General features: G+C 35.5%; 1 protein-coding gene across 4 annotated transcripts in view; it reads left to right on the top strand.

The window, feature by feature from the left end:
* The window catches only part of TUSC3 (tumor suppressor candidate 3), a 138,466-nt gene that overhangs the window by 71,557 nt on the left and 41,095 nt on the right, over positions 1-25,814 (top strand). For all 4 annotated transcript variants that reach the window (XR_010838528.1, XR_010838527.1, XM_059049199.2 and 1 more), the window contains exon 6: positions 5,607-5,696. Coding sequence is in view for 2 of the 4 variants with exons in the window: in XM_059049199.2 (XP_058905182.1) it covers positions 5,607-5,696 (90 nt within the window). In the remaining 2 variants the exon portion in view is untranslated. The remainder of the gene's footprint in view (positions 1-5,606; positions 5,697-25,814) is intronic.

The following is a 25,814-nucleotide window of genomic DNA, read 5'->3' as shown; positions in this document are numbered from 1 at the left end:
TAAGACAAAAACAAAAAAAGCAAAAAGCCCCAAAAAACCCAGCAAAACCAGAGATACAGAGAAGAGGGGGTGCGTGGTACAGGTAGGTGAAATGGGCACAGGGTGTCAAAGGGTACAAACTTCGGTTATAAAGTAAATGACCATTGGGGAGGTAATGTACAACATGGTAACTATAGTCAGTACTGTACTGCATATTTCAAAGTTGTTAAGAGTAGATCTTAAATGTTCTCATCACAAGAAAGATAGTCTATAAATATGTATGATGACAGATGTTAAACTAGACTCATTGTGGTCATTTCCCCATATATACAAATATCAAACCATAATGTTATACACCTGAAACTAATATAGTGTATGTAGCATGTCAGTTACAGCTCAAATAAAAAGGTGAATTGTGAATCTCCGTGTGAAATGTAAACATGAACACTTTTAGAAGAAAACATAGGTATTTATCTTTATGATTGCTGGATTGGCAAAGATTTCTTGAAACAGACCATAATGGAAGAAATAACTGGTAAATTGAACTGCAGTGAATTAAGAACTTCTGTTTGCCAAAAGATACCATTAAGAAAATGCAAAGGAAGGCAAGTCACAAGCTTGGTAAAGATTATTTGCCATGTGTATACTTATTTATCTTATATATATAAAGAATTTATCTTATATATATAAAGATTTTTTAGAAAACAATAAGCAAAAGTCAGATAATCAAATTTTGAAGAGGAGTAAAGACTTGCTGGGTACTTTACCAAAACGTTCAAATTTCAGTAAACGTATGAAAACATATTCAATTTTGTTAATCATCTGGATATTGTGAAATAAAACTATAGTATAGGGCTTCCCTGGTTAAGAACCTGCCTGCCAATGCAGGGGACACGGATTCAAGCCCTGGTCCGGGAAGATCCCACATGCCACAGAGCAACTAAGCCCGTGCACTACAACTACTAAGCCTGTGCTCTAGAGCCTGCGCGCTGCAACTACTGAAGCCTGCATGCCTAGAGAGCTCATGCTCTGCAACAAGAGGCCACTGCAGTGAGAAGCGACACACCGCAACGAGGAGTAGCCCCCGCTCGCCACAACTAGCGAAAGCCCATGCACAGCAACAAAGATCCAGTGCAGCCAAAAATAAATAAATAAATAATATAATTTAAAAAAACAAAAACAAAACTACAGTATGGCCTGCCACACCTCTACCAGAATAGCCATGATGAACATACACACACACATGCAGAGATAATGCCAGTTGTTGGTATGGATGTGAATGGACCAGAACTCTGAAACACTGCTAGTTGGAGTGTAAATTTGGTCGAAAGTTCTGAGAAATGTTTGGTTAGTCCACTAAAGCCTGGTATACACGTACTCTGTGATGCAGCATTTTCAAAAGAATATCCTTACCCCTTTGGAGGGTTATGCAGGTAATGATTAGGAAGAGGCATCAGTGGACTCCTGTTTTTCTAATAGTATTCCACTTCCTGCTCTCAGTGTTGGTTACAAGGGTATGCTCATGTAAAAATTCAGTGAACTGTATGCACCCTTATGAATCATGTCCTTTTCTGCATGAATATTTTAGTAAATAGATACAAAAATAAAATTGTAGTTAAATACAAAAATTTAAATTTCCAAACTAATGAGAGCAGTGACATACTGGACATTTCAACTGTTAAAATCAAAAAAGGAAATATCAATTATACTTACTTAGAAAAAGAGTTTCTATAAATCTGGGCCATTTTGCATTTTAGAAGTTTATGTTGTTTAGTATTTTGTTATGTTGTGAGAAGTGCCACAGCTCTGTGTGTAATTATAAATAAATACTGTAAATACATCTGTCACTACTTGAAATGACTCATGTTTAAATACCATGTTTAAGCTGGCTGTTCTTTTATTGAACCATTTCTTGGAATTTTGAATAAATCATATATTAAGATGAATTTTTTAAAACTTCTGTAACAAACCATAGATAGTATAGCTATTGCTATTTAATTTTAACATCTCATTTTAAAATTTGAGTATTTTCTCTTATGTGTAAGTAAAATTTATAATATTAGAATATATATATGTTTCCTATTAATGCATTAAATCACCAGACCTAGTGTGGATCTAATAACTACCATAGTTTTCAAGTAGTCTGAATATAAACAATATTCTGAGATAGTTACTGTTATAATATGAAAATGCTATAGTATGAAGATATTTGCATTTCCCTCACTAACGAAAATCACAGGTGCTGCTAAAACTATTGTGATCTGTCACTACATTCATAGTTGAAGGAAATGATATATTTAGAAGATAGTGAAAATGAAGATTTGCTTTTATCCCATTTAAGTACCCACATCTCCTTCCGCCACTGCATTCTATGCACAGCCCCTTGGAGTCTGTGTACTGCTGTATTACTTGAACCTTTTATGCTCTTATTTAAGAGTAACACCCCCACTTGTGTACTGGATCTTATCGCATCACATCTATTCAATGACAGCGTTCCAACAATTCTCCCCTCTTTCTTTGTCATGCTAATTTTTTCTTTTATTACTGATTCATTCTTGTTAGCAATGCAAACATCTCCTTATTCATCCTAAAGGGACATGATACCATTTTCCCTTCCAGATATTGTTCTATTTACCTGATCCCTCTTAGAGCAAAACTCCTTGAAACAGTTGTCTACATTGTTTCCTTATTTTTTCATAAGCTCATGTGACTCAATATCCAAAAAGCAAACAACCCAGTCAAAAAATGGGCAGAAGACCTAAATAGACATTTCTCCAAAGAAGACATACAGATGGCCAAGAGGCACATGAAAAACTGCTCAACATCACTAATTAGTAGAGAAATCCAAATCAAAACTACAGTGAGACATCACCTCACACCAGTCAGAATGGCCATCATCAAAAAGTCTACAAACAATAAATGCTGGAGAGTGTGTGGAGAAAAGGGAACCCTCTTGCACTGCTGCTGGGAATGTAAATTGGTACAGCCGCTATGGAGAACAGTATGGAGGTTCCTTAAAAAACTAAAAATAGAGCTACCATGTGATCCAATAATTCCACTCCTGGACATATATCTAGAGAAAAACATGGTTCAAAAGGATACACGCACCCAATGTTCATTGCATCACTGTTTACAATAGCCAAGATGTGGAAGCAACTTAAATGTCCATCAACATAGGAATGGATAAAGAAGATGTGATACATATATACAATGGAATATTACTCAGCCATTAAAAAGAATGAAATAATGCCATTTGCAGCAACAAGGGTGGACCTGGAGATTATCAAACTAAGTAAGACAGACAGATAAAGACAAATATCATATCATATTGCTTATGTGTGGAATCTATTAAAAAATGACACAAATGAACTTATTTTCAAAACAGAAACAGACTTCAAAAAAAACTTATGGTTACCAGGGGGGAAGAGTGGAGGGGGAAAGATTGGGAATTTGGGATTGACATGTACACACTGCTATATATATATATATAATTTTTTTTTTTTTTTTTTTTTTTTTTTTGCGGTACGTGGGCCTCTCACTGTTGTGGCACACAGGCTCCGGACGCACAGGCTCAGCGGCCATGGGTGGTCACGGGCCTAGCTGCTCCGCGGCACGTGGGATCCTCCTGGATCGGGACACAAACCCACATCCCTTGCATCGGCAGGCGGACTCTCAACCACTGTGCCACCAGGGAAGCCCCCACACTACTAGTTTTAAAATAGATAACAAACAAGGACCTACTGTAAAAAAAAAAAAAATAATTAAAACAGAGGGAACTCCAAATCTTTGTTACCTTCTTCCCTTTCACCCTTAACATGCTTCTGCCTTATTCTGTATCTCATTGGGAATCACAACTACACACTGTTGCTCAAATCAGAAACCCAGAGGTTAATTTTGACTATTTTCTATCACATCAATCAGTCACCAAAGTCTGTTGATTCCATCTCTTAAACATTTCTCCTGTTTGTCCAAATCTCTCAATTCTGTCACTACCGTGGAATTGGCCACTATAGTCTCTCAAGCGTTTTTATGCATCAGCCTCCAAACTGATTTCTCTGCCTCAAGTCATACTTTTCTCCAGTCTATTCTCCATACTGTGACTAGTACCATCCTTCTAAAATACAGACTTGATCATGCATTTTTTTTCCACCATAGTTGGAAATAGGAATATCAAGTGAAGCAGTAGAAGGCAGAGAAGGAACAGGCAGACACGTAAAAGTAAAACCAGAAATACATACAGTTTCAGTGCTCATTTAGGGACTTATGAGGGTTACGTCCCCAAAATGATAGAACTCTAGTATTACTGAGCATCTACTAAAAACAAAAATATCATTTGCTTATACTATAAATGTGTTTACTCACTAGATATATCTTTTACTGGATTTTAAAATATACTCTGCCTTTCACACTACTGTATTATCATCTATCTACAGAATAGTCAACTTTCATATATTCTCTAAATCACTGACATGATACTCCTATAAATTAGATACACAATTTATTTTTCTCACATTAACAATTTCACGTATTTAAGTGACTTTTTAGGTGGTGCATCATTCTCTGTTTCACTTCGGGCCTAAGTTCTAATGTACCTTCTAGGTTTAAAGTGCAAATATTTTGTAAAATCTTGACTTTCAGGAAATATCTCAATCTACGCAAAGTCTATACACAAGTCAAATCTGACCTTTAAGAAGTTTCAGTTTATTTCGGAGTTATTTTCAAGAAAGTGTGGAGAGGATTCAGATTAATCTCTATAATCCTGTTATATCATTTTTATTTTCTTTTGAAATATTGTGGTTCCCAAGAAGTTATGAAACAGAGCTCACATTTATTCTCTGGGTTTAAAAAGCCTCCATTAATTTGCCTCATCCTACTTTTCCCCTTCGGTATCCTCTTTTCTCCTTTAAAAATTGTGCAAATCTTGTATGTTTAGATCCCCGGTCACACATTGCTCATTCTGACCTTGAATCTTTGTTGATATAGCTACCTACCAGAGGTGGGAAGTTCAAATAAAGAGTGAGCTGGGCAAGTTCTGAGACAGTAGGAAGTGTTTTAACCGGAAGACATATTTCAGTCTAAAGATGTCCATGTTTGTAAATTTCAGCATGTATGATTTAAACAAAACATGCTTACATGTAAGTTACAGTGATTGACTGTGACTTCTGGTTCATACTCTTTCCTCCCCCACCATCTCTGTAATGTCTCGGATCTTTCAGATTAGTTTTCCAAATGCAGCCTTTTTTACTAGATCTAGCAGGAATATGGCATCTGTGAATTATTCCTGGCATTATCTAAAACATCATGTTTTACCTATACTTTTGACTAGCTCTAGTTAGGACATATCAGATTATCAGTCACCATGCCAGATGCTTTACATATGTTACCCAATTTAATCAGTAATGTATGTCATCAGCATAGTTGGTATCCCCAAGTTTATAGATATCAAATCTGAGAAGCAGAAGAAAAGTAACTTACTGAAGGTCCCATAGTTAGTAAATGAAAATGATTTTAATGGATGAGCTGTTACATGATATTTGAAAGATAGTTTCATAACCATTTTTTTAAAGAATGCAGTATTCTCTTATTTTTCAGTTTACATGTTATAATACTGTACCCTGTTTTTTCAGTGTATAGTCTTTGCTATGACTTCTGGCCAGATGTGGAATCATATCCGTGGACCACCATATGCTCATAAAAACCCACACAATGGACAAGTGGTAAGTGCATGTTCTATGTATCAGTATTATGAAATTTAACCCTGTTTACATAGGAATCTGAAATTATGTTTAGCATTTAGTAAGAAAGGATTCTATTTGTAAATCTAAATATATGTTCTTTCTCTTCTCATTTACTACCTTCACCATGTACATGCACATATATATATATTTTTTTTAGGGTGAGGACTGCTTTAGTGTGGATTAAAAAAAAAAATTCAGTGTACCTACTTATCAAATATATACACATAAATTATTTTTTCAACTTTTGTAGACTGCTATGGCAATAATACGTAATGCCAGAAGAGGAAATAGGAACAGTTTGTAGCCAGTGTCCCAGCAATGATAAATTTAATTTAGTTCAGAAGATCATTAAGAACCCTGAAGTCACTGTATTAGGATGCCAGGAACTGTTTGCCAGAAAATTGAAAGTGAAATTGGTGTGTTGTTAAATCAGTAGCAAAATTTACATTAGTAACTGCTACTGTTTTGCTGCCTTCCTTTTCCTTTTGGTGAGTGGGAAATATTGTCATAGATCAACTTTGCAGAATACTGTCTTTGAGGCTTAGTATTAGGTTGGTGAAGATTACTGTTTTAAAATATGCCTTTTTTCTCTAGCTTTTTCTTTATACAGATTTTGAGGGAAGAATATAATGACACCTCCCGTGCACTCATCACCAAACTTAATTACCAGTTTATAACCAATCTTGTTTCATCTTTTCTCCCATCCAGTTCTCTCTACTGCCGTTGGATTCTTTTGAAATAACTGCTCAATATCATTTCATTTCAAACATAAATATTTCAGTAGGTAGCTCTAAAAGATGTGGTTTTCTTAAAAAATCATAACCACAGTACCAGAATCATACCTAAAATGGTAATAAATTCTTAATTTCTGAAAATTGTGGCTCTGAATGGAATAAAGTTATCCCATGGCAAATCATGTTATAATTTCTCTGTAAATATAAATGTATAATGTAAGCTTATGAGGTTTGTTCTTCATTGCTTACAGTACTTCAAATATCTTTAATATTAAAAAAGCTCACAAGTTATTTCTTCTTCCTAAATTGTGACTTTCTTTGTACTTCTTTGTGGAACTGTAATACAGGGGTATAATTCACTTTACTTACTGCATGTACCCTGATAACTCAATTAGATTTTAAGGGCTGGTTGCTAGTTACAGTTACTGATACTGTATAATAACCATTTTGGTCTCATATTTTTGTCAACATTTTCAGATTTCTTCTATAGGTGTCAAGAATATGGAGTCAAAGTTAGACTCTGGATAATGAGCTGCTGTAGTAAATCAGACATGTCTTTTGTTATGTGTACTCTGTATTTTTTAAATCTGTCACTACTTAGAAAAGTGATTTGAATGTCTAATATTCAAAATTAATTTTACAGAAAAAATAATTGGAAGTAATTATCAAGCAATAAACTGCCCCCTTATCTTCAAGTCTTCCTGACCATCCTATTTGAAAGTGTAGTCCTTTTCTCTCATCCTCCTCCCCAATACCCATACTCACTGTCTTCCTTTCCTTTTTAAATTTTTTCTCCATAGCACTTACAACACGTTATATAATTTACTTATTTTGTGTTATTTTTGTTTGTCTTTTGCCAGGACCCCAGTAGGGTATAAGCACTTGACAGCATGGCTTTTTAATCCACTTTGGTCCCTGATATGTTCCTATTTCATAAAGATGGCCTGACAGAAAGATTTGATCACTATTGTGTTAATGATACTTAAAAGTGTAAATTTGGGAAATTGATAAAATTTTTATTACTGCCTTTTAATATTCTTATAATATTCCTTATGCAAATAAACATATTAAGCATTGCTTTTTATTATTTGCTTAAATACATTTGTTAAAATGTATGAAAAATGCATCAACATTCTTGTGAAATGTTTTGGCTTACGTAGGGGAAGAAAATATAATTTTCCCTCTACCGTTCTGAGTCTTTGCCTGAGGCCCCTGTGACAAAAGACAGAATAACAAGAGAAAAACAAACAAATTGACTAACATGTATACCTCACGTATACATGGGAGATAGGGAAAAATGAATAACTCTCAGAGGTGGCTTAGAGCTCAGCCTTAAGTGCTGTCTTCAGTTACAGACAGAAAGAAAGGTATTGAGGGAAAGCCAGTTGTGGAAGTGACCAGGAAAAGTAAGATAAGCAAAAGTGAGGTGTAGTGTGCAGATTTAAGTTCGCGGTTGCCTTCTCCATTGGTAAGAATCTAAAGTTGTCTCCAAGGATTGTCTCTACCTATATCTATGTCCTTGCTGGTAGAGAAAGGAGGAGGGACACCGTGGGAAGGCAGAGAACTTTTCTAGTATCTGCTGCCTCTCAGTGCCTTCAGCTTAAAATAATTCTTAGGCCAAAGTGGCATATTTTAAAGTGTTGTACTCTGTCACTCTTCATTCCTCACTGTAATCGTCTTACCATTTCAACCATTACTTCGCTAAATCATGAGACTCCAATCCCCTCACCCTCACGTGTCGTTTACTGGAGTAAGCTCCAAAAAGTGTGCACTGTTACAGTAACAGTGACAGCGCGGATGCCGTCTGTGGCTCACTGAATATATGCTATAGGCACTGGGCTTCACAAATGAGTATCTTAGGCCACTGGGTGACTATTCCGAAAGCATACTCTGACTATAGTGATGATATTACTATGTGTGGACCAGAGTTATCAGTTAAATTGGAAATCCTAAGTGGCTCTCCATTACTTGCCCATTGTAATTTTCCTTTTCAGCCTAAGAGCTCTACTCCTTTGCAGAGAAACTCAGTGTATTTGTACTGTCCCTTGTCCCCTAAATATATGCTTTATTTTGCTGCTTCCGTTCCCAGAATTTCTATCAAATCATGCCCATCCTTCAAATACCACCTAATTTGCCATCCCTCTGAAATGCATTCCTTAATTACGTTAGCAATTCTTCTTCCCTTTACACATTTATAAATATGTATGTATCTCTGCATTCCTTTATAATAATATTTTTTAAATATTTCATGTATTAATCAAATTCTTAACATAGGGAGTTTCTTTTAAGCTATTTTTCATCTTTACACTTACATACAGCTGGTCCTCAATAAATGTTTTATTAAATGATTATAAAGACTCACACTAGGAGATTTTGGTTTCTTGAATTGTATTATCTTAATTCTTTCCATTTATTTTTTGTCACTAGTCTGAAGGATAATAGGATCAACATGTCACTGTTAATTCTGCATAAACCAGTTAGTAACCTTAATGTGACAGGAACATTTATTTTAAGGTTTAGATTAGATTGGAAAGAAATTTTCTCTATTGATTTAGCAAATGTTTTATCTGCCCCCTCCACATTTTTGTATTACTGTTTTGTAGGTAGAGATTGGCATGGCCCTTAGGAAAAGGTACTGTGATGGCCCAGAGGAACACATTAAGAAAACGGAATTTCCTATATTTTTAAAAGAAAAAAACTTTTCCTTCATACGTGCATCTAGCTTTCAGTGTATGTGTTTTAGCTTTTCAGCACCTTAATCAAAAGTTACAGAAATGATGAGACTTAAACCTATAACCAAGTTGTTTAAAGAAATGAATTTTGTCCCAAACTCTCCACCCTCATATTTTATAAAAATTTTTTTTTCTTATATTTGAATGAAGTATTAGGATTGAAGGGAAAAAATCACGAGAGTCTTGGAAATCTAGGAGCTTCTTGCTGCACAATGAATTGCTTGAGTGTGCTCTGGGCCAGAGATGCGGGTATGGTTCTGGACCGATCCGAGATGTTAATTACTAAGATGTTACTTACTAAGCAGTATAGACAAAAGCAGGTTAAAGGGGCAGGAGAATGTTGCCCATTAGTATATAGCTCTTTTCTTGTTTTGCATTTTAACGTATTTTAGCAAAACTTCGCTTCCTGCTTTTTAATATGCATAATGTCAACATACATTGAAACAGAAAATTGTTTTTGTTTTAATGAATTGATTTGCATAATAATGTGTTTTCATATTACTGGAACAAAATAGAAGATTAACTTTGCTTTATAAAATCAAGTGCTTACTCGTCCAGAATTATACTTTAAACAATGACTGTCCATTAGAAAGATAATAGTGAATGGTTTTCTTTATAATAGATGTGTTTAAATTTCAAGATATAACTTGAAAATTAGCACTATCCTTCTTTGGTAATTTCTTCATATTTTAACCTGTATTTCTAAAAAGAAATTACCATGTAGGATTTGTGTTTGTGAGAATAACTATAATTAGGCTATTTATCTCTTTCAGTGGTATGGAATAAAATGACAAAGTGAGTATCTTATGAATATTTATAAAGGAATTTTATAATTTGGCATTAATTCTTGATGACCAATGCACATTTAGTGGAGTAAGGTATATGAAACAGCAAGTTTACTGTGGTTTCCATATTTGTAACATAATTGAATAACCATTTACATTTTAAAGACTTATTTGTAGGTAGCTATTACACATAAATATCAGCTAATTCTAATTTTTGTTCATTTTTTCTAAATTAATTTTTTAAATATGTTTGGCTATGTTTGGCTTCAACTATTTGTTAGATGGTTTAAGAAATTTGTATTAAAATTGTTTATGAAGAATTATTTCAATGTTAAAGTGAACTTAACTTTGTAAATACTTTAAAATTGTACTATGAGAAGGTCTATATGGTTTTCAGAAATAGTTGGGTTGTCTCCCCCCCACCCCCCTTTTCTGAAGTTGGTTTCTAAATAGAATTCTGGGTGGTGGTGAGTTCCTTTGTGTCAAACTTTTTAAATTGCCTAATTTGCTGTTTTTCCTGTATATGGGAGTTTTTCATGGATTTGGCTTTGTAACATCTAGTTTTATACCTTTTAAGCATAATACTGTGAGGTCAGAGAGCACAAATGAGGAAAAATAATAGTCCAAGTAGTAGAAGCCAGAATTAGAATGGTGGATCTTGTAACATGATCGAGTCATTCGAGGACTAAGTTGATAATAATTAGACTAAATATTTAAAATACGTATTTAAAGTTTAGACATAAATATGGTTAGTAACAGTGGTTAATGTTTGGATCTTGATGCTAAAATCTATTTTAAATTTTTGACAGAAATTCTAAGAAGTCTGAGGGCCCTGAGTAATCTATGAATCTGAAATGATACCTACTATTTTCTGCAGGGAGATTGACTAATTAAACATGGGTGAAATGTCATGAAACCTCCATAACCTTGACAAACATAATCCTTTTAAATAAAATGACTAAGACCTAATAAGACCCTAGAGGCTTAAAGATACACATGGCCAGGTGTAATGCTAGAATGTGGCATTAGCTTCCAGGCTATATTTTTCTATTATCTGGTTCCTCTCATTATTCTTTAAAATATGATACTTTGACTTCCCCTTTCAACTTTTGCTCTTAAAGTTTACTTTCCGATCATAAAATTAATAAATACTATGGAAATTTAGAAAATTATAAACAATACGTATCAATAAATGCAACCCCTTGTAGTTTCATGTCAAGGAGAAACAACACACTATGTAGTTAAATAAACTGTCTCCCTATAGGTAATAGATTAAAGAGAATGTTGTTGCATTAAGCTGTAAAGTTATGAGAAGTACGAGATGCATTCCTAAGATGATGCTATAAAAAGATGACAGTGAAACAGAAGTGAAGAGAGATTTTTCAGGGTTAAGATGGTGGTATGATACACCTCTGCCTTCCTTCTTGTTAAATACTGATAGGGATTTATCAAAATGCAAAGCGAACAACAGAATTACAAAGTAAAGCTAATTAAACCCAAATCCCAAAGCATGGGAGAACTTCTGTTAACATCTGAATTTATTGAAATGGACATTGGCATATAGTTTCTTAGTGCTTATGAACTTCCTCAGAGATCTCTTTAAGTTGCCATCAGTATGCTTACATTTATTTTACTTATTCCCCAGAAATATTGTTTTACTTCCCATGGCCTCCTCTCATCTTACCAGAAGTTTCACGTTCTGCCTCATGCTGTCAGGGCTATATTGAGCTACTAGTGGGAAAGACAAGCTGATAACAGATTCCTTTGTTGGCCCCAAACGTGAAAAGCCATGGTTCTTTCTGTGAAACAGCATTAAGTAACGTTTCAGAAGCATAAGCTTCACACCCATTGTTAACTTCTTGCACTCCTGCTAACTTGGGAACCCTATAACGTTAGATAAATGTGACCAGGACTTCAACTTTTCCTCATTTATAAAATTTCAAGGTAGGTGTAAGTGGTTTCTGTCCCCACGCCACATTAACCCTTACTGCCCTTATAGACTGGCTGTCTCAGGAAGTGGTGAAGGGATGTTTGGGCTGTGAAACGCGTATCATAGCAAGAGGGATGAATTTGGCTCCCCGCCCCCCTCCTCCCGGCACCCCCAGAGGACATTTGGTAGTTTCTGGATACAGTGTTGGTTGTCACAACGGTGGGGGCATGTGCCCTCTACTGGCCACTAGTGGTGGAGCCAGGGATGCCGCTCAGCATCCTCCAGGGCAGAGGACGCTGCTCACAAGGTAGCACCAGGCTCAAACATCAGTGTTGGGAATGAGACGCTCCAGAGAATCTTCGATATAAAGCCATCCCGTCTAGCATTTATACCCAAAGGATGACTTTCTTAAAAAACAATTTTTTTTTAATTGAAGCAACCAGTGAGTGCTTCGGATCACACTGACCTGTGGTTCAACGTTTGGGAGGACTGTATATACTGAACGCCATCCCTAAACATAACTGATAGGAGAATGTTTGGGGTATCACTGTTTGCTTTAATCTATCTTAGTAAACGCTATTTAATCTTGGACACGTTATATATGCTTAAAAAGAGATGTTTACATAAGAGAGAGTAAAAATGACTCTTAGGCCCATGGAGTCATGTTTGTGGCTTGTCCTGAAGTGTACAGGCAGAGAAACATGGGAAGAAGACGGGGTTGAGCTCTTCCCAAGCTCTGCCTCTCAGCAGTGTGTCGCTAGGGATGGAAGCTACTTAGACTCATTTAATATAAGAAAAGAGGAACTAATACTGCTTTTCTTACCTTGTAGTTTGTGAGATAAAATATCATCATAGATGTATAAGTGCTTTTAAAAGTTGAAAACACTCCTGTCTTAGTTTGGGTCCCTCCCAGAACAGACCCAAAGATGACAATTCAGATGAAAGTAGCTCATGCTGGAGGTGAGGCAAACGTGAGAAAGGAGCAGGAAACTGAGTTCAGGAAGGAAAGGCCGTCAAAAGAGGTGCCATATCCAGCCCATGAGCGCTTTGGGCCACTGAAGCTTAACACTGCTTGGGGATCTCTGGGAGCTGCTGTGGAACACATACAGCGATATTCCCACCCAAGTGGTCAGGGAAACTAAGGTATTGATATTTATATACCACCTCTCATCAGTCACTCGTTGAGTGCTATTTCTCTGGGGAAGGCATTACTTTCCCTGCACTGGTGGATTTCAGGTATTCAAGAAAGCCACCCAGGCACAGAAATGCAGGTGCTGCTGGTGGAAGTCAGGCTGGTGCACGGGCAGTGCCCTCGTAGATGTGTCTACTACAGCTTCTCATAATATGCTAAGAGTTTATTCTTTGTTAGTAGATTCCAAAACAGAGGGAAAAAAATCATGAAGAAACGTACTTTTCAATTGGTGTTTTTAAGATACCACGCTCTGAAAACTATAGCAACAAGTAGTCAAAATGTCTCACCAATTGTGAATAATTTTTTAAGTCAATATCATATTTGTCTTGTAGATAATCCTGTAGGGAAAAGTATAAAAACATATTCATTTAAGAATATCTATCAGAAATTGTTTTATCCTGTTGTACATTTTAACAATTCTTATATAGGTGAACAGATTATTTGCTCCTTTATAGAAGGTTTGTCACTGATGCTCTGTCAACAGGGCCTGTGTTTTGAATTGTATTTTCGGGAAGGGGTATACATTACAGTCCTCTCAGCTATCCATCCCCACTCCTCATTCACCTTCGGATCAACACTGGTTTGAACAGTGCCTAGTGTGTGGCCATCAACAGAATTGATATATAGTGGGCCTGTGTCAGCTCTGAACTTCTGATTCTCGCTTCAGTAGTTCAGTTTTCTCTCTGAACTGAGCTAATTGGATCAGACAAGCTTAAACGACTGTGGTGGAATATGTTGGTGGGTCTTTACTTAGCTTTAAAAAATTATATATATTTGTAATATCAGTGACTGTTCACATTTTCACACATTAATTGTGAAATAACACATGTCTACAAGGATCTACAGATGTTATCAGAGTAAGTTTCACCACACTGAGCTTAAATGTAAATGAATATAGAGAATGTAAAGAAAATTAATAGTGCAGGCAGTATGTTACTATGCTGATTTGCAAGTAAGTCTGTTACTGTTAAGGTGCTATGTAATGGCACGAGTCAAGTACTAATGTTCTACTTCCACAGCGTGAAAATCATCACAAAAACAGTCATTACTGTGTAGCTAAAGGGAATCTATATACCTATGATTACGTGGGACATAAAGACATTTTCTGTCATTTAAAAAAACATCTTGAATGAGATGCATTCAGTTACATCAACTTGTGCTTAGATTATAACTCCCAACTAAATAAACATATTGTCCTCTTTTTTAAGATTTGGCTTTTAGCTGCTGCCTGAGAGTTGCTATGGGTTTACCATGTATAATCCAAAATTTTTCACTGCATTATACTTCAGTTGTGAATGTAGCTAAGAGCTGTGTTCTACATGCACATGCAAAAGCATTTTGTTGCAAAGATGCATGCTGCTTAATCGAGAATTGATCATTAATGTAGCACTTTTTCTATGTCTCAGGTAGCGATAATAGTCTTACACTTTCTCCAGTGCTGTACACTCATGCCTCAGGGATTTTGCATATACTAGCTCTTTGAGGGACATATTTTAGTCCTAAGTGGAAAATTGTATAGGCTTATTTAAACTAAATACAATTATTTTATTTAGGATATTCAGGAGTTTTATACCACCAGCAAAGGGAATGTCAACATACAATGAAAAATTTTAAGCACAAAAACCCAGAAAGATAATAATAATTGGTAAAGGTATGCAAAAATTTTATGGTAGTGTTTGGAATTGAGAGTCTGCCTTTTCATTTATTCATTCCTTTATTTTTCCATCCAATAAATGTTTGTTGAGAGCCCATTCAATACCAGGTACTGTATCTGCCCTAGTAGTACAGCTATATCATGGAGCTGATAGACTAGTAGAGAGATGCAGTATGATCTGGGTTTGCCCAAAGTCTCAGTCATTAAAGCTCTGCTTATTATTGCATTGTGTGGTATTAGAAACTGAACTGCTTTAAAATTTTGCCTCAGTACCATGGTTGCTCTGTTGCTATGACCTTGTGTCTTCTCTCTCGGCAAGCTTTCCCTTATCTTTTTATTTCTCTTGAGTTTTAAATTTTTTGTGTCTAGTTGGCCATTGGTAAGACTCTTTGCCTTTATCTCTAGCATCTAGTGCTGCTTCTGTCTGCCCTCTCTACACGTGGTTTTGACTTTCATCATCACAGTATGTGCTTTTGATCCTAAACTCACTGATCTTTACCAACTTCTGAAGCCAACCCAAACCGCTCCTGTACTTCTTTCAACTGTTTAGCTACTAGCAACCCTGGCAATTAATGAAGGACCATGTGATTTGTATCCTTACCACCTATCAAAATATTTCACACATGGCAGATATTAAATAAAAATAAAGCTGAATAGATGAATAAATCTTTCTTTGCAAATAGGAACTCAAGTTATATTTTCAGCCTTTCAAAAATGTTAACTATGTCTGAAAAACAGCGGTTTCCCTCCTGAGCTTTGTTTGTACTTTGTAATTAAAACCTTGAAGCACATACCCAAAGAAGGGATTATAAAACTACAAAATGAGAATGTGTTTTACGATGTCAAACTTAATCTAATACAGTTAAACTTCCTGAGAATCCAGAATAAATGTGATTTCAGAGAAAATAGTAGAAAAGCAAAGGCACGGAGAATTGATCCGCCCACAAAGAAAGGGATAAATAATACAGACCAGTTAGCAAATAACTTTTTTCCAATTTTGGTAAATTATTTAGTACACTGGAAAGAATAATGGACTAACTAGACCCCTATGGTCATTATAAACCAAGGAAATTATTCTCATACTATGAATAAAATTGAGTCCATTATATTAAACATAATAAGCATATACATTCTAATTTGAAAAAAAGCATTTTAGAGGTATATCTCCACAACTTCAAAATAAGACCATGTAAATTTCGGTAACCCAGAATATTTCTTATTCATTGCATATTTTCCAACATCATTATATTTTGATTCTTTAAAATGCTAATCAATGATTTAAATAATTTTTTATAAACTTGGATGAAATTAGCATTCAAAAATTATTTCAATATTCATATTATCATATCACCTTCAGATATAAAGATTAGGAGCCATGAGAAAATTTGTGTAAAATTTATGTATTAGGTTACATTAAAATAAGTTTTAGTGCTTCTGTATATTTAAGTAACCTTCTTTCCCCATAAAGCCTTAAACACTACATCATATGTGTCACATATATTTATCAAAACAGAGAATCAAATATACTGTGTCCCTCTTATACTAAAAAAAAAAAAATGCCACAGTGTGATTTGGTCATTCTGTAGACCAAATTATGCTATAGTTTATGAATAATTAATAACCTCAAGGGGAAGAAACAATAGATCTGCATTGGAAAAATGTCCCATTATCTTGGAGGAGTCATGCTGAATATTTTGAAGTAACAGTAGATCTCTGTCTTTCTCCCCTTCCATACATTCTCTCTTACTCATTTCTTCCCTCCCCCTAAATATTATTAAACTTTTGGTGTAATTTTAGCTAAATAATAAAATAGCCTAAAGGATGTATTAGAATAGGACTCAGGTAGAAAAATGAGTCAGAGGTATTTTATTTTCTGTTAATTCTTGTTAACAACGTACACATAATACATTTCCTTTTATCGTAAGTATTATAACTGTGGGATGACATTCCTCCTTTAATATACTTGTAAAACCCTCTTCCTCTCTCATCCAAAAAAGTGCTGCTGTTTTGGATGAAGTCATTTCTTTGTGCTCCTGGATGAATATAAAGTTCTCCAATTCTGAATGGCCATGGTAGTTATTTGCCATATTCATTTTTCTCAGTCTTGTATAGTTTTTGCATAATCATCCCCACTAATAAAATGAAATTACCTTGGCCACAGAATTAGAATATTACTTATCTGTATAATTTTCTTTATAAGACTTATACAGACTTGAATGAATGAATAAACGAGCCAAGGAACATACACACAAAATGATCAAACCTGATGGATTATGTACATTTTATTCTGTATTTGGGCTGACAATACTGTGTGTGTTCTCCTAGCTATTTATAAAGTGTCAAAGGTTTTTGTTTTTTATTTGCTTGTTCTTAGGTTAATCGGAGAAAATAAGTGCTTTAAATTAATTTTGTTCTAACTAGGAGACCGTTGACCATATACAGTATAGAAATGATTAATTATGAAATTAGTTCTAGCTATACAATTATATCTAATAGTCTATTAATAATTTACTTACACAGGTTGTAATTGTTTATTTCTTACCTTAGTAAAGTTTAATCTATTTGAAGTTTGGACTTGTCTGATTTGGGTTTATCCCAAACTGTGTATTGAAATACAAAGTCTATACCATAAAATGTTTTAAAACAATTTTTAAATATTGCTTGCCTCTACTATAACTTCTAATCTTTTATTTTATCCAAGTGTAACGTTAAAAAACACTGTTGAATTTATAATATTCTAAATAAGCCTCGTGCCTAAAATGAATTTTATAATGGATGTACTAGCAGAGCTGCTGTGTAAATAATGCAAAGATGCTTTAATTCTCTCCCAAAAAAGCAATTACTCTCAAAAGCCACATTTATTTCTGCCAAGAAACAAAATTATTGTGTCCTACATCAAATCTCACAAAAATCTGTCATCATGTTATGTCTTCATGATATTCTTATAGTGTTTATATTTTAGTTTTGTTGACTAGAAACCATTATTCCTGTAATAACCAATAAATTTGCTTATTGGTTAATATATTAAGTTCTGAAAGCATGGATCATCTTCAATGTATTTTTTAAAACTGGCAGGTTTATTAAAAGACTGTAAATATAACTAGCAATCATTTAACTATAATAACTCCTCACTGAGTTATAATCTATACTTCATTACTGATTATTAAGTCATTACTAAAGATATTCTCATTTTAAAGTTTTTTTTTTTGATGTGGACCATTTTTAAAGTCTTTATCGAATTTGTTACAGTATTGCTTCTGTTTTATCTTCTTGGTTTTTATGGCCACGAGGCATGTGGGATCTTAGCTTTCCAACCAGGGATCAAACCCACACCCCCTGCATCAGAAGGCAAAGTCTTAACCACTGGACGGCCAGGGAAGTCCCAAGACATCTTCATCTTAGAGAAAGATTTTTCCTTGTATTTTTTTCCAAACACTTCCTACATTCACCATGGTTCTGGAAAGTTTCAAACCTTCATAGCTCCCTTTTTTTTTCTATTTCATTAATGCTATTTAAAAAAATTCAAGTTGCTTGGTGTTTGTCTCCAGCTGTCAGTAATCAAAGACTATCATAAAATCTAGCATTAATAGGGGTAATATGATCTGAGATAATTAATGACTTAAAAGCACTAATAGCAACATAGGAGATCCTAGGCTCCCAGTCCCCCATGCGCCTCATAAAAATCAATTATTGGACTGCTATCCACAAATAAAAACCCAGAAAATCCACTTAGGAAGTTTTAGCAGCACAGTGGAACAAAACACCTGCAAATGATCTCATGAGAAGAGAAGGAAAACAGCTTTGTTTTGCCCGCATCATCCCACCCCCACGCTGGCATTGTTCAGCACCAGGAAGGAACTTCCTAGCTAGAAAGAATTCCCCTTGCCTAAAAAGGAAGAGTGGGGTGAGCAAACAGCTTCTTCATCCTTTTGGGGCCCTGTGCAACTTCAGCTTCACATCACCCACACCAACAAAAGTTGAGACTTATAGAGCCAACTAGGATCAAGGAGGACAAGCAGGGACTATTATTAGCACAAATGCAGTGCTAATAATTGCATTTTGCAGAGGCCTGCTCTGAGGACAGACTCAGCAGATTTTTGCCACTGATGAAGCCAATGGCCAGCACAGCCACGAGGGACCCCCAGCAAATTTTGCCATCTTTCACCCCACAGGTATTTATGTTTGCTGACACTAGCCACCTGAGTTCCTCCCCACCCCTGCTGTAGCTCCAGAACTGCACCAGCAGCCATCACAGTCCTCTGCATCTGCACAAGTGTAAGACACCAGCCGTCTGAGTCCCTCCCCACCTTCACAGGAACCTGGGAGCCATGGTGGCAGTTAGTTCAGGGCTCTGTGATGCAAGATGCAAGCCTAGATTCCCTGCTAACCCCGACCTCCATGTCTGGCAACCTGAGCAGAAGCGGTATTATGCCCGAGTCCCACCACAGACACACACACACATGTGCGCACACACATGCATACCTGGTGCCACCACATGCCCCACACCTGGTGGTCTGGACCACTAGACCCAGGATGACAGCATGCTCTATTCTGCCCCACCCACAGGTGAAAAGCTTCCTTTATCAAAGTTAGTTCATAAAGCCTGGAAGAGTGACTGCTTCTTAAAATACTGAGACACCTATGCAAGTCTACAGGGATCACAAAGAATCAGGGAAACATGGCCCCACCAAAGAATACAGTAAAATCTCTTGTAACTGGCCCCAGAGAAATAGAGATCCAGGAATTGCCAACAAAGAATTCAGAATAATTGCTCTAAAGATGCTCAAAGAGCTATAAGAGAACACAGATAAATAATGTAAAATACCAGGAAAATGATACAAGAACAAAATGAGAAGTTCAACAATGAGAGAAAACATTAAGTAGAACCAAACAGAAATGTTGGAGCTGAAGAATACAATGCTGAAGAATTCAGTAGAGGGCTTCAAATGTAGACTTGACCAACAGAAGAATCAGTGAGCTAGAAGACACATCTATTTTAATTATCAAGTCAGAGGAACAAAAAGAAAAAAGAATGAAAAAGAATAAAGAACTTATGGGACTGACGGAACACCATGAAGAGAAATGATGTATGCACCACTGAAGTCCCAGAAGGAGAAGAAAGGGATAGAAAGCTTATTTAAAGAAATAATAGGGAATTCCCTGGCAGTCCAGTGGTAACGACTGCATGCTTTCACTGCTGAGGGTCCAGGTTCAGGTTCCCTGGTTGGGGAACTAAGCTCTCACAAGCCACGCAGCATGCCCCCCCCCCCCCCCCGCAAAAAAAAGAAAGAATGGCTTAGAACTTCCCAAATATAGGGAGATATTTGGACTTCCAAGTTCTGCAGCTAATAGGTAAACCCAAAATTTCAATTTAAAAGACCTTCTCTAAGATGCATTGTAACAAAACTACCTGAAATCGGAGACAAATAATTTTTAAAGTAGTAAGAAAAAAATTTTCTTATACATGGTAAGCCCCAGAAGACTATCAGAGATTTGTCAGCAAAGACCTTGCAGTCCAGGAGAGAAAGGAGCGACATATTCAAAGTGCACAAGAAAGAAACTGCCAACCAAGAATACTTCACCCAAAGTTGTTTTTCATAAATGAAGGCAAGATACAGACTTTTCCTAATAAACAATTCAGGGCATTGATCATCCCTAGACCTACCTTACAGAAATACTGAGAGGAGCTCATCAAGCTTCGTCAAAAGAAAACTAATTAGTAACATGAAAACATACGAAAATGTACAACACATTGGTAAAAGTAAACATATAGTCAGATTCAGAACAACACTGTAATATGGTGATGTGTTAGATACTTAACTCTAGTATAAAGGTTAAAGGACAAGAGTATTAAAAATAGCTATAGCTTTAACAATTTGTTAATGTATAAATAATATAAAAAGATGTAAATGTGACATCAAAAACAAAAGGAGGAGTAAGATTAGAGTTTCTGTATGTGATCAAAGTAAAAGTGTCATCAGTGTAAAATGGACATATATAATTATATATATATGTGTATATATATATATATATATATATATAATGTTTTATATAAGCCTCATGGTAACCAGAAAGCAAAAACCTACAGTAGATTTACAAAAAAGAGAAGGGAATCAAAGCATATCATTATGGAAAATCATCAATTCACAAAGGAAGGCAGCAAGACAAAGAAAAGAACAAAGAAACAACAAAACAGCCAGAAAACAGGAAGATGACATTAGTGAGTCCTTACCTATCAATAATTACTTTTAATGTAAATGTATTGAATAATCAAAAAGCATAGAGTGGCCCCATGGTTAAAATAAAACAACTATATGCAGCCTACAAAAGATGCGCTTTAGCTTTAAGGACACAGACTAAACATGAAGGGGTGGAAAAAAGATATAGCACGAAATCAGAAGGCAAAAGAGAACAAGGGTAGTTATATCAGACAAAATAGACTTTAAGCCAAAAACAGTAACAAGAGACAAGAAGGTCTTTATATCAATATAATGATAAGGGGATCATTAAGTTTACTAATATTTGAAGTATATTAGTAAACAGATCTGAAGGAAGAAGTAGACAAAAGTATAGTAATAGGGGACTTCAGTACCCCCACTTTCAACAGTGGATAGATCATCCAGACAGAAAATCAAGAAGGGAACATTGGGCTTGAGCCATACATGAGACCAAATGGACCTAACAGACATATATAGAACATTCCATCCAACAGCAGTAGAATGCACATTCTTGTCAAGCACACATGGAACATTCTCCAGGAGAGACCATATGATACGTCACAAAACTAGTCTTTGCAAATTTAAGAATATTGAGAGGCCCACATTCCGCAAAAAAAAAAAATTGAAATCATACCAAGTATCTTTTCTGACTACAGTACAGTGAAACTATTAATCAATAACAGGAAAAAACCTGGAAAAGGTCACATATGACTAATAACCAGTATCATACTCAACAGTGAGATATTCAAAGCTTTTTCTCTAAGATCAGGAGCAAGACGAGGGTGTCCACTCTCATCACTCCTGTTCAGTGTAGTACTGGAAGCCCTAGCCAGAGTAATCAGTCAAGAAAGGGAAATATAAAAGCATCCAAATCAGAAAGGAGGAAGTAAAACTCTTTGTCAATGGTATGAAAATGTATAGAAAATACTAATGACTCTGCCAAAAAACTGTTATAACTAATCAACAAATTCAGTATAATTGCAGGATAGAAAATCAACATATAAAAATCAGTTGTGTTTCTATATATTCACAATAAAGTATCTGAGAAAGAAAGAAAACAATCCTATTAACAATACTATCAAAAAAATTTGTGAATAAATTTAACCAAAGAAATGAAAGATCTATATACACTGTATACTGAAAACTGAAGACGTTGATGAAAGAAATTGAAGAAAGCATAATAAATAGAAAGATATTCCATGGCCATAGACCAGAAGAATATTATAATGTCCATACTATCCCCAAAAAAGCCATCTATAGAGTCAATGCAATACCTTTTAAAATTCCAATGGCATTTTTCACAGAATAGAAAAATCCTAAAATTTATGTGGAACTGTGAAAAGACCCTGAATAGCCAAAGCAATTCTGAGAAAGGAGAACAAAACAGGAGACATCACACTTCCTGATTTCACAGTATACTACAGAACTATAATAATTTTATGCCACTATGATACTGGCATAGACACATAGATCAATAGAATAGAATTTGAGAGCCCATAAGTAAAACCCTGCAAATATGATCAGCTAACATTTGACAAGGGACCCAAGAATACTCACAGGGGAATGGATATTCTCTTCAATAAATGGTGTTGGAAAAACTAGATAAGCACAGGCAAAAAACCGAAATCGGACCCCTTTCTTACACCACTCACAAAAATTAACTTGAAGCAGATTAAAGACCTAAACCTAAGGCCTGAAACCATAAAACTCCTAGAATAAACACTGGGAAAAAGATCCTTGACAATGATCTTCGCAATGATTTTCTGGATGTAATACCAAAATCACAAGAAACAAAAGCAGAGTAAGTGGGACTACATCAAAGTAAAGAGTTTCTGTACAGCAAAAGAAATCATCAAAATGGAAAGACAACCTACAGAATGGGAAAAATATTTGCAAATTCTATATCCAATAAGGGGTTAATATCCAAAATGTATAAAGAATTCATACAACTTAACAGCAAAAACATAAACAACCTGATTAAAAAATGAGCAGAGGAACTGAATAGACATTTTTCCAAAGAAGGCGTGCAAATGACCTAACGGTACCTGAACAGATGGCTCAGTATCACTACTCATCAGGGGAATGCAAATCAAAACCACGATGAGATATTACCTCACACCTGTCAGAGCAGCTATCACCAGAAATAAAAGAGGTAAGTTGTTGGCGAGGTATGTGGAGAAAAAAGCATCATCCTTGTGTACTTTGGGTGGGGATGTAAATTGGTGCAGCCACTATGGAAAACAGTACGGGGTTTCCTTAGAAAATGAAAAACAGAACTACCATATAATCCAACAACTTCACTTCTGGGTATACATCTGCAAAAGCCTAGATAGGGAAACAACCTGCATGTATGTCAGTGGATGAATGGATAAATAAAATATGATATATATATGTATATATATATATATAAAATGGAATAGTATTCCGCCATGAGAACATCCTGCCACTTTTGAAAACTTGAATTAACCTTGAGGGTACAATGCTTAGTGCAGTAAGCCAGGCAAAGACAAATACAGTATGGTATAACATATATGTGGAATCTTAAAAAGCCAAACCTAGAGAAACAGAGTAGAGTAGTGGTTACCAGGGGTTGAAGGTGGGAGAAATACAGAGATATTGGTCAAAGGTTATAAACTTTCAGTTATAAGGTATGTATCTTATATATCTACCTTATAAGAATATCTTATATCCTGGGGATATCATTTACAGCAGAGTGAAATGAACATAGTTAACAATACCATATTATATAATTAAATATTGCGAAGAAAGTAGATCTTAAATGTTCTCACCATAGAGAAGAAATGGTAATTATGTGATGTGATGGAGTTATTAGCTAATGCCATAGTGTTAATCATTCTGCAATATAAGTATATCAAATCAACAGGTTGAACATCTTAAAACTTATACAATTGTTATATGTCAATTAATATCTCAGCAAAGCTGGAAAAAGTACTGCAGAGAAAATACTTAAAGTGCTACTTACTCCAGAAAGAAGATTAAATTCAGAATGAAACTTACTTCCTTATTAATTATGGTTGGATTTTCTAATGAATTTTAGATAGTGATAATGCTTGGCTTTTTTCCCTCTCTTGGACTAGTGTGACACATCATTGGAATACTTTGTGGCTTGTTAGATTTAGTGCGGTTTTCAGAGTATAGACTTTCTATTAGGCACTACCTAAGGCAGTAGGAAAAGCTAGTTCTGTGTTTCATAAAGCACTTAGAGGGGAAATAGAACTTACGAAATAGGTGTTTGTTTTTCTGTTTTTACCAAATGGCTGTCTTTGCAACAAATAGCATAGAAGCATAGAGTTACACAAACAACAAAGCCCATATAAAAGATCATCCCAGCTCATTCTTTATAAGCAGGATTTGGGTCAGCATAAAGGGTATTCTCCATCACAATCTAATTATAGTGTACAATTTAATAGAATCCATTATCAGTTGTAAAAATCGAATACCTTGTCCTTTGCATGTTCCTGAGATCAAAAAAAAAAAGGACAAGATTGCAGTGACAGCAGTGAGCCTAGGTGGTGGTATTTTAAGTATCCAAATCCACTCAGATCCAAATAAACTCGAAGTCTAGGAAACCAGGGGCACTGAGTCAGAAAAAAATTGAAGTTATCATGCAATACCATAGAAATATTTACATTTCAGTAATTTCAGTTCAGTTCAACAAATAACTACGGTGTGCTTTTCACTCTCTGTTGCTCTGGCATTGTAACAATATTCTGGGCTTAATTCTTGCATTCTCGAGTTTCACAATTTAGTCAAGGATGCAGGAAAATATAGAGTCCATTTTGTATACAGTGTGACAAGAGCTATAATCATGATAAAGTCAAAGTGATATGTGAGCAGAGAGTAAGAAGGAATGACAGACCTTTCCCCTCAGGCTGAGTATTGTAGGAAAAATGAACTTTACATGTTACCTCCTTCAGTGTATACAGTACCCTTATATGAAGTAGTCACTATTATCCCCTAATTACAAGTGGAAACTGTGACTCAGAGAGGTTAAGCGGCTTCATCAAGTAGAGCAGCAAGAGAACCTAGATCTCTCTGTGTAGCCTTGATTTACAGTCACCGTGATACAGCATGTTGACTTACCTTCATCTTGTCGCGGTACATTAAATCTGGCTTGCGGATTCAGCTTCCTGAAGTGACTTACAATCACGTCTCTTTTCTGTTCAAAAGTCCTCTGTGACTTTTTTATTCCTATAAAATTAAAATTAGGCATGGTTATTTCTGTGTTTTATCCAAGACCCCTATAAAGGTAGGGACCGCCTGCATTTCTGGCCTCAACTTTAACTACTTTCTTCCCAGTGGCCCATATCCAGTCCGTGCTGTCCTTACCATAGTGCTCCCCACCTGCCCTTGCAGGAGGGTTTCCTCTTTCTTCTGTTGTCTGTTGACATTTTACTTTAGGTTTTATACAGTTTTGATGCTATCTTCCAAGAGGACTTGTTTGCTTCTCCATCCTTCCTCTTACTTTTATAGTGCTTTGTTTGTTGCTACTTACGCCACTTAATTTTTTGCTTGTTTTGTATTTTAGGTAATGTATAGTTATTTAAACTAGATTATAAGCTTCTTGAAGGCAGAAACTGATTTTCTCATTGTTGTGGTATCTAGTACAGGGCCAGGTGCATCTTAAGCCTAGATAAGTAAAGAGTAAGGATGGAAATGAGTTCTGACCCCAAGTCTATAGTCAGTAATCCAGCTGCTTCCTGGCCAACTAGAGTAGAAGTGTTTCAAAGCAGCAGGTTTGCTGAATACCCAGAAATGCCTGTGGCTAGAGAAAGCAGTTGCTGAGAGGATGAAGAAATTACTTTTGAACCTCTCAGCTATTGTTTTCCAG

Source organism: Kogia breviceps, chromosome 20 (genome assembly GCF_026419965.1).
Source record: "Kogia breviceps isolate mKogBre1 chromosome 20, mKogBre1 haplotype 1, whole genome shotgun sequence".
In the NCBI taxonomy this organism is placed as follows: domain Eukaryota; kingdom Metazoa; phylum Chordata; class Mammalia; order Artiodactyla; family Physeteridae; genus Kogia; species Kogia breviceps.
The sequence above is the reverse complement of the archived record's forward strand: the minus strand, read 5'-3'. Positions and strand labels throughout refer to the sequence as shown.